Source organism: Acomys minous (genome assembly GCF_964271855.1).
Source record: "Acomys minous genome assembly, chromosome: 13".
Taxonomy (NCBI): domain Eukaryota; kingdom Metazoa; phylum Chordata; class Mammalia; order Rodentia; family Muridae; genus Acomys; species Acomys minous.
The window spans coordinates 9,689,340-9,698,995 of NC_140495.1; the positions used below are offsets into that span (position 1 = coordinate 9,689,340).

Consider the following 9,656-nt stretch of genomic DNA (forward strand, 5'->3'; position numbering starts at 1 on the left):
TTTAAACCCTAGCACAAGACAAAGCAGGATGTCACCCAACCACACCACACATCACGTAAGTGAGAATGTGTGGCCCGGGCGTCCACCCCTTGTTACACTGTACAGCCAGGGCTGCAGACCAGAGCTGTCTGGCCTTCTTCGTCTCCGTTTCAGGCTTCCAGCGCCTTGCTGTGTGCATTGGGTTTCTCTAATAGGCAGCGGTTTTCTAGGTAACACACAGCTGGCCCTGCAGATGATCAAGAGGAACCAGCTGCTGCCTGCAGTAAAGGCGCACTCTGACGTGAGGAAGAAGCCGGTGTTCCAGCCTGTGCACCCTATCCAGCCCATCCAAATGCCTGCATTCACCACCGTGCAGAGGAAGTGAGAGCTTGCTTGGAGGGAACTGTTACCTGAGGTCCAGGGCATGTTCAGTGGCCTTTCGGTTGTCCTACAGGAAAGCCAATAAAGAGAATACAGTGGCAAAGGTGCTGGTTTTGAAGACAAGTTGAGACTGATTTCAAACCCCACTGGGTTTTTTGCCAGAGGCTTACTTAAAATTAAGGACTCATAAACTCACTTTCAGTTTTTATTTAATCTCTGATAGGCTTTTAATTGTGAACCATTGTGTGGCATGTCTGTCTAGGCATTAAAACATGTTCTTATCAGAACAGTTTTGTAGTCTTTCTTACAGCTGTTGGTATAGTTTAGCAGCAGATTTAATGTCAAAGTTGAAATTAATATAAGCTCTAGCCAGTCCAGAAGCAGGCTTTGGCCCAAAGGAAGTGAGTTCAAGCTCACCTACGGGGTCTGTCTCAGTCACTGTTCTGTTGCTGCAAAGAGATGCTGTGGCCAAGGCAATGTAGGAGTGAAGTCATTTAATTGGAGCTTGCTTACAGTTCAGAGGGTTAGTCCGTTATCACGGCGAGGAACGTGCGGCACAGACGGTACTGGGGCTGAGAGCTGCATTCTGGACCATGGGTCAAGAGAGACTCTGGGCTTGGTGTGGGCATTTCAGACTCCAAAGGCCACCCCCAGTGACCAAGCATTCAAGTCTGTGAGCCTTTGTGGTCATTCTCATTCAAACACTACAAGATATAATTGGGTTTAAAGGAGAGAACTAATACACTAGGAATCATTTACGAGATGGCTCAGTGGTTAAGAGCACTTGCTAGTCATACAAGGAACCAAAGTTCTGTTCCCCACAGCCACATGGCTCACAACTGCCCTTGGCTCTCCAGCCCCAGGAGTTTCTGACACTATCTTCTGGGCTCTGCAAACACCTGCACAGATGAAATGCACAATCAAATAGCTAGGCATGGCAGGCCAGTGTCTATGAGTTCTACATAGTGAGTTCCAGGCCAGCCAAGGCTGTGATACACTATCTCCAGGCCAGCCAAGGCTGTGATACACTATCTCAAGGCAGCAAACGAACAAAAAGATAACATAACAAAAGAAAGAAAGAAAGCAAAGCTACTGACAGACACGGCTCTAATCTGGGCTGCTTCCGATGGATAAGGCTCCTAACGACTCTCAGGAGCCTTAGCAGCCAGTTCAGGATCACTGCAGACCAATGAAGAACGCTTGCCAGCATGGACAGGGCCCTGACTTGATGGCCTGCACTACCATAATCCACCACAAAGCGGGTAGAAAGCGGTAGGAATAGGAATTCAAGGTCTACCTTGGCTACCTACCAAGTTCAAAATGCAGGCAAGAATTTAAAATTTTAAGCCAGGAGGTAGTGTCGCATACCTTTAATCCCAACACTGGGAGGCTGAGGCAGGCGAGTGAGTTTGAGGCCAGCCTGGTCTACAGAGTGAGTTCCAGGACAGCCAAGGATATACAAAGAAACCCCATCTCGAAAAACAAGCAGACAAAAGAATGTAAAAGTTTAAAAGCCCCAGCACTCAGGAGTCAGAGGCAGGCAGATCACTATGAGTTCAAGGCCAGCCTGGTCTACCAAGCAAGTCCAGGACAGCCAAGGACACACAGAAAAATCCTGTCTCGAAAAACAAAAAGAATGTTATGAACTGAGGACTAGACTGAACTCTGGCCATCGTGTATAAGTGTTCTTCTGGAGTTGGTTTACCTTACAGACAGTTGGTTGTGAGCCACCACTGTATATGTGTTGGGAACTGATCTGGGTCCTCTGTAAGAGCAATGTTCTTGTTTGTTTGAAACAGGGTCTCACTATGTAGACCCAGCTGGCCTTGAACTCAAGAAGGTCCAACCAAGTGCTAGCACTACAGTGCACAATGCCTTACTCAATAACTGTTCTTAAGCTCTGAGCCACCATGTTTTTTGAGGCAGGATCTCACTATGAACTCTGGCCATCCCCACCCCACCTCAGCCTCCAAATGCTGAGATTACAGGTGTCTGCCATGATGCCCAACTTTACTAACCTACTGTTAGCATCCAGTGGGAGGAGTAAGTGATTGTTGGAGGCTCAGAGGAGGACCAGGGTTCAATTCCCAGCACCTACTTGGCAGCTCACAACTGTCTGACACCTTCACACAGATAAACATGGAGGCAAGACACGATGTACATGAAATAAAAATAAAAAAAAAAATTTAAAAAGCAGTATGAAGTGCTGGGCGTGGTGGTGCACGCCTTTAATCCCAGCACTTGGGAGGCGGAGGCAGGCAGATCTTTCTGAGTTCGAGGCAAGCCTAGTCTACACAGCAAGTCCAGGACAGCTAAGGCTACATAGAGAAACCCTGTCTTGAAAAACAAAACAAAACAAAAGAGCTACATCCTGATCATGTCCTTAGAGGTGGAAGGGAGGGGAGGGAACTCAAAGCCCACCCCAAGTGACACACTTCCTCCCACCTCCCCACACCTCCCAATCCCTCTCAAGTAGTGTCACTCCCTAATGACCAAGCATTTAAGTATATGAGTCTATAGGAGCTATTCTTATGCAAACTACCACTGTAGTGAAGACTGAGCCTAGCACCTTGCACGGTCCAGTCAGTCACTCTGCAGCTGAGCTGTAGCTCTCTGGCCTCCACCCCAGAAGCACTGACCTTTCCGTGTCCACCTTCAGCCTCCCACTTCTCTTCCTCCACAGCATTCATGTCCACTCCCCAGAATGAGTTGTCACTACCCACCTTTAAGGGTGGTTGATGCCTTGGGCTGCTCAACTACCTAGAACTGGGCCTTACAGTTGAACAGCTGCAGTATTGAGTGCTCTCTGCCCTGTATCCCCATCCCGCCCCCCAGGAGGCACTTCCTTTCAGGGGCTCCCTGAGGGCATCTGGAGCTGGTAAGGATTGTCTGTTAAGCTGCTGGGACTCTGCAGATCTGCGCAGTTCACTTTGTTTTCCTGGTATTGGGAATCAAACCCCAGACTTTTCCTTCTCGCCTCTCTTAAGACTCATTGATCTTTGCTTCTTTGTTGTTGTGAGTGGTGTGTGGTTGTAGTTGTTAGAAATCAGGCGCTCTCCCAGCCTGCCTCCAGCAACTCAGCTTCGGCAGCTGAGCTGTGTCACCACTGGTTGATTAAATAAGCAGGAGCTAATTGGTGAGGAAGCTATAATATATAAATGCAGGTTTTGCCGGGCGTGGCGCATGCCTTTAACCCCAGCACTCGGGAGGCAGAGGCAGGCGGATCTCTGTGAGTTAGAGGCCAGCCTGGTCTAAGCGAGTCCAAGACAGCCAAAGCTAACACAGACCCTGTCTTGAAAAACCAAAAATTAATTAATTAATTAATTAATTAATTAAATACAGGGTTTTGTTTTGTTTTTCGAGACAGGGCTTCTCTGTTCAGCCTTGGCTGTCCTGGACTTCCTTTGTAGGCTAGGCTGGCCTCAAAATCATAGGGATCCACCTGCCTCTGCCTCCCTGGGGTATAAATGCGGCTTTATTGGAAGCTGCAAAGGAAGAGAAGGTTGGGGCTGGGCTTGGAGAGGGAAGGAGAGAGGGCAGGGAGGTAGGAAAAGGGCAAGGGCAGGGGCCGGCAAAAGGGAGGGAGGTGAAACCAAAATGTCTGGTTTATATAGTGAGTCTCTGGGAGAGGGGAAGCCCCACCCCTAGGTAGAGGGCAGGCCATGCCAGCAGCGCCCAGCAAGGGAACCTAACCATCACCAGTCACCAAACTTTCCCTCCCTCCCTCCCTCCCTTTCCCCTCCTCTCGGCCTTTCACCTACCCCACCCTCAATAAATCTGTTGAATAAAATCTGTTGCATGGTGTGATCATTGTGGTATACTTTGGCCTGGACCTGGCAAGGTCCTGCTGCATAAATCATAGCAGTAGTGGAGTTTAGTTTTCAAAGAGGGGATCTCTGGGTGTGGTGGCCTTTAATCCCAGCACTTGGGAGGCAGAGACAGGCAGATCGCTGTGAGTTCGAGGCCATCTTGATCTACAAAGTGAGTCCAGGACAGCCAAGGCTACACAGAAACCCAGTCTCGAAAAAACCAAAAAGAAAGGGGGATCTGTATTCCTCCTGGCTTGGAACTTGCTGTGTTGCTCACAGATCTACCTGCCTCTGCCTTCCAGCACTCCAGAAGCAGATGGGGCAGATCCCTGAGGTCGAGGCCAGCCAGGTCTACACAGAGAACTCTGTCTCGGAAAAAAAACAAAAAAGAAAAGAAATATGGGTGGTTGAAGCCATCCTGGTCGACATTGCAAGTTCCAAGCCAGCCAGGGATTCCTAATGAGACCTATCTCAAGAGTGTTGGGGGTTGGGGGATTGGAGGACAGGAGATAGAGTTATGGCTCAGTGACTTAGAAAGCTGTTTGTGTGGAGGAGCCGTGGTCGATTCCCAGAACCCAAGGTCCCTTTCTGGCCTCTGTGGGCATATAACTTGTGTAGGCAAAAACACACAAATATGTGTCTTCTGACCCCGACCCGCGCGCGCGCGGCCCTGTCAGTGTTACAAGGGACCCGAGATGAGGTGGCCTGTACATAGCCCCAGTCTTCCAGGATACTCAGTATCCATGACCCTCAAGGCCATGTGGAGTGAGTTGAACAGTGACCCAGGGGAGGTGTGTTAATAATTGGTCAGACCAGATCCTGGAAGCCCGCTGGCCCCGCCTACAGTAAACGCCCCCACACAAAGCCAGAGAGGGCGCTGAGGCTCGGGCTGGATACGAGTGGGCTGCCACGGGAGGAGGCAGTGAAGTTCATTAGCCCCCTCTTTTGGGGCAAAGGGAATCCGTGTGGTGACACACAATTGTCTTGGAGGATTTAGGGGGATTTGCCCGAGTGTCCCGGTGGGCCCCTAGCCTCCTCCTAATCCCGTCCACATTTCAGACTACTTAGGAACGCATTAAATGTCAAAGCCGGCGTTTAGGGAAATATCTACATTTAGTATGCATCGCCCGGGTCAAAAGAGAAGTTGAAACGAATCTTCCAGCATTTGGCGCGAGAGGCACTCTGTGTGGTCCAGGGTGTGAATGGGGAGGGCTGCTCTCCCGCCTAGGAATGCGGCCCTTTCAGATGGAGAAAACGCTAATGCTTTGTTCCTGCTTCGGCCTACCCCCCCCCCGCCCCCCCGCAGAGGCGCCCTGCACGATTGTCACTGGCGTATTAGCATGTGAGCAGCCCCTGTCCCCACCCCCACCTCCATCCCCCCCCCCCCCCCCAGCAAAGCCGTGATTGGGAACTTCTGGGACCCGATCAACGGCCAGCTGCCAACATCTTGCCATCATCATCCACATCTCCGCTGAAGCTTCAGAAAGCTAACAGAGGCAGCAGGCAGGTGGGGAGTCTTCACTCCATTCTTAAATGTTGATCCTTTAATGTATAAGAAACATCTTTACTCTAACTGTCCCATCAAGGAAGTCCAAGTCTTTGGAACATCTGTGAACCAGCTGCTGTTTCCTTGTGACCAGTGTATCTTGCATGCGATGTGACACATCCAATCTCTTCCAAACTGCTCCTTGCAGAGACAACGAGGAAGGGACACAATGCAAAGTGGCACAGGCCACCGTTGGGATCCCCCTCGGGAAGGAGGAGAGAGGCAGAGGTTCTGGTTGCAACTGGGGACCTGTGTGGACCTCCCGGGATGCCGAGCGCCACCTAGCGTCAGCGCGGCTCAAACCCGTCTGTCCAGCCACCCAGCCCTCCAAATTCTCCCAGTTTCATCGCTGTTAACTGAGCTTGCATTATTCGTTTATTTCCACAATTGAAATACGTGGTATACATCCATGAAACTCTCAAATAATAATTTGACATTAAAATTTTCATTTAAAACATTTATTGGGTGTGTTTTACCTGCATATGTGTCTATGGAGGCCAGATGAGGGTGGCCTCTTCTGACATGCAGGTGTACGTGTAGATAAAGCACTCATATACATTAAATAAATAAATCTTGGGGGAGGAAAGAAAGAAAGAAAGAAAGAAAGAAAGAAAGAAAGAAAGAAAGAAAGAAAGAAAGAAAGAAAGAAAGAAAAAGAGAGAAAGAAAAAGAAAGAGAGAAAGAATAGAAAACTCACCACTGAATCCTGGCTTTCCCTCTTTCTGGCTGTGTGAGCACCGTGTCCTTGGCCTCTCTGAACCTCAGTTTCCACTATAAAATGAAGGATGTGCTAACTTCCCAGGCAAAACAGAGAAAACTGTCCTTACCTATTCTGCCAAGTCAAGTGAGACAGGGCCTCATGGCTGCCCCTGCCTGAGGGGAGGAGAGGCCCCTTTTACCTTTGTACCTTTTCATAAGAACAAAGTATAAAGGGGCTGGAGAGATGGCTCAGAGGTTAAGAGCACTGGCTGCTCTTCCAGAGTTCCTGAGTTCAATTCCCAGCAACCACATGGTGGCTCATAACCATCTACAATGTGATCTGATGGCCTCTTCTGGCATGCAAGGCACACATAAGGCACAATGCTGTACAAATAAATAAATATATCTTTTAAATAAAAAATAAAAGAACAATGTATAAAATCCCAAGCCAGGTGATAGTGGCTCATGCGTTTTATCTGTCTGTGCTTGGCCTGTCGGCCTCTTCCTAGTCACAGGTTATCGGGGATGATGCATGACACACATTTGATCTTTTATTCTCTGGTATAATCTCTATAGCACTTGGGAAAACTGAGGCAGGATTATTACCATGAGTTTAAGGCCAGGCTGGGCTAATGTAGGAAGACTTTGTTTTTTGTTTTGTTTCTGGTTTTTTGAGACAAGGTTTGCCTGTGTAGCCTTGCCTGTCCTGGACCAGACTGGCCTCTGCCACAGAGTGCTGGGACTAAAGGCATGCACCACCATGCCCAGCTGAAGGACCTTGTCTCAAAACAAACAAACATAGAGGAATCTAGGAGATTGTTCAGTGGGTAAAATCACTTTCCATACAAGTCTGATGGTCTGAGTTGATCTCTAGAACCCTTGTAAGAAAGCAAGATTTGATGGCTCAACAGATAAGAGCACTGTCTGCACTTCCAGAGGTCCTGAGTTCAATTCCCAGTCACCACATGGAAGCTCACAACCATTTGTAATAGAATCTGACCCCGCCCCCTTTCTGACATCCAGATGTATATTCAGATAGAGCACTTATACATAAATAAAATTGGCTGGAGAGCTGGAGAGATGGTCAGAGGTTAAGAGCACTAGCTGCTCTTCCAAAGGTCCTGAGTTCAATTCCCACAATCACATGGTGGCTCACAACCACCTATAATGACATCTGGTGCCCTCTTCTGGCACAGGAATACATGCAGGCAAAATATTGTATACATAATAAATAAGTCTGAGCTGGAGAGATGGCTCAGAGGTTAAGATCACTGGCTGCTGCTCTTCCAAAGATTCTGAGCTCAATTTCCAGCAACCACATGGTGGCTCACAACCATCTTTAATAAGATCTGGTACCCTCTTCTTGTGTGCAGGCATACATGCAGGCAGAACACTGTATATATAATAAATCTTTAAAAATAAATAAATCTTTTTAAAAAATAGATAAATAATTAACAAAAAATAAAAGCTTTTAGTTTTGGGTTGTTTTTTTTTTCTTAAGATTTACTTATTTATTATGTATATATTGCTCTGCCTGCATATACACCTGTGCACCAGAAAAGGAAATCAGATCTCATATAGATGGTTGTGAGCCACCATGTGGTTGCTGGGAATCGAACTCATGACCTCTGGAAGAGCAGTCAGTGCTCTTAACCTCTGAGCCATCTCTCCAGCCCCACTACCAGTACTCATAATCACTGACCCATCTCTCTATCTCTCCAGCTTCCCCAATTACTTTTTTAAAAAAAGATTTATTTATTAATATGTATACAGTTCTTTACCTGCAGGCCAGAAGAGGGCATTAGATCACATTATAAAAGGTTGTGAGCCACCATGTGGTTGCTGGGAATTGAACTTAGGACCTCTGAAAGAGCAGGTGGTGCTCTTAACTTCTGAGCCATCTCTCCAGCCCCTGCTTTTTTTTTTTTTAAGTGAAAATAAAATTCTTATGACAATTCCAGCCAAGCCCCTGGAAATAGAAGCCAGTAAACACAGCTCAAGGAGGAGACCTCAGACAGAGCCTGTGCTTAACAAAACTGGGCTCTGACCCAGCACCCTCTCCTTAATAAACAAATAAAAAGCAGACACACACACACACACACACACACACACACACACACACACACACACACACACACAAACCCAGGAGGTAGAGGCAAAAAATGAGAAATTCAAGTTTATCTTTAGCGATATAAGTTCCTGGCCAATCTGGTTTGAGGGTTTTCTTTGTTTTGTTTTGGCTTGTTTACTTGAAGAGAATTTCCTTTTAAAGATTTATTATTATTGTTGTTATTTCAATACAGGGTTTCTCAGTGTATCCCAGACTGGACTGGAATTCACTCTGTAGACCAGGCTGGCCTTGAATTCACAGAGATCTGACTGCCACTGCCTCCCAAGTGCTGGAATTAAAGGCACATGCCACTAAAAATAAATAAATAAATAAATAAATAAATAAATAAATAAATAAATAAATAAGGCTGGGTGTACTGGTGTGTGCCTGTAATCCCAGCACTCCACTCAGGAGGCAGAGGCAGGCAGATCTTTGGGAGTTTGAGACCAGCCTGGTCTACAAAGCTAGTCTAGGACAGCCAGGGCTACACAGAGAAACTCTGTTTCAAGGAAAAAAAAAAAAGCAGAAGGACATATGCTGGAGAGATGGCTCAGTAGTTAAGAGTACAGTCTATTGCTGCAAAGGGCCAGGGTTCAATTCCTGGCAACCAGATGGCAGCTCACAAACTGTAACTCCAGTTCCAGGGGATCTGACATCCTGACACTAATGCACACAAAATAACATCAACTAAGTTTTTTGCTTGCTTGTTTTGTTTTGTTTTGTTTTGTTTTTTTAAGGTGCATCCCACTACCACCTGGCCTACCCTTTTGTTTGTTTATTTGTTTGTTTTTTGGTTTTTCGAGACAGGGTCTCTCTGTGTAGCCTTGGCCATCCTGGACTCACTTTGTAGACCAGGCTGGCCTCGAACTCACAGCGATCCACCTACCTCTGCCTCCCGAGTGCTGGGATTAAAGGTGTGCGCCACCACGCCCGGCTGTTTGTTTGTTTTTTGAGACAGGGTTTCTCTGTGTAGCTTTGGCTGCCCTAGACTTGCTTTGTAGACCTGGCTGGTCTTGAATTCACAGTGATTTGCCTGCTTCTGCTTCCCTGGTGCTGAAATTAGAGCCATGCGCCACCATGCCTGGAGATTTTTTAAAATTTATTTTTAACTCTGTGTGTGTGTGTGTGTGTG

At 47.3% G+C, this 9,656-nt stretch overlaps 1 protein-coding gene across 10 annotated transcripts in view; it reads left to right on the plus strand.

Annotated features, from left to right (window-relative positions):
- Positions 1-647, plus strand: part of CNOT10 (CCR4-NOT transcription complex subunit 10) — a 54,974-nt gene extending 54,327 nt beyond the window's left edge. For 9 of the 10 annotated variants that reach the window (XM_084754535.1, XM_084754534.1, XM_084754536.1 and 6 more), the window contains one exon: positions 210-647. In XM_084754535.1, coding sequence (XP_084610661.1) covers positions 210-364 — 155 coding nt within the window. In that variant the 3' untranslated portion in view covers positions 365-647. Of the gene's footprint in view, positions 1-153 lie in introns of all 10 variants that reach the window. The other variant, XM_084754531.1, reaches the window with a different exon arrangement.
- The last annotated feature ends 9,009 nt before the right edge of the window (positions 648-9,656 follow it).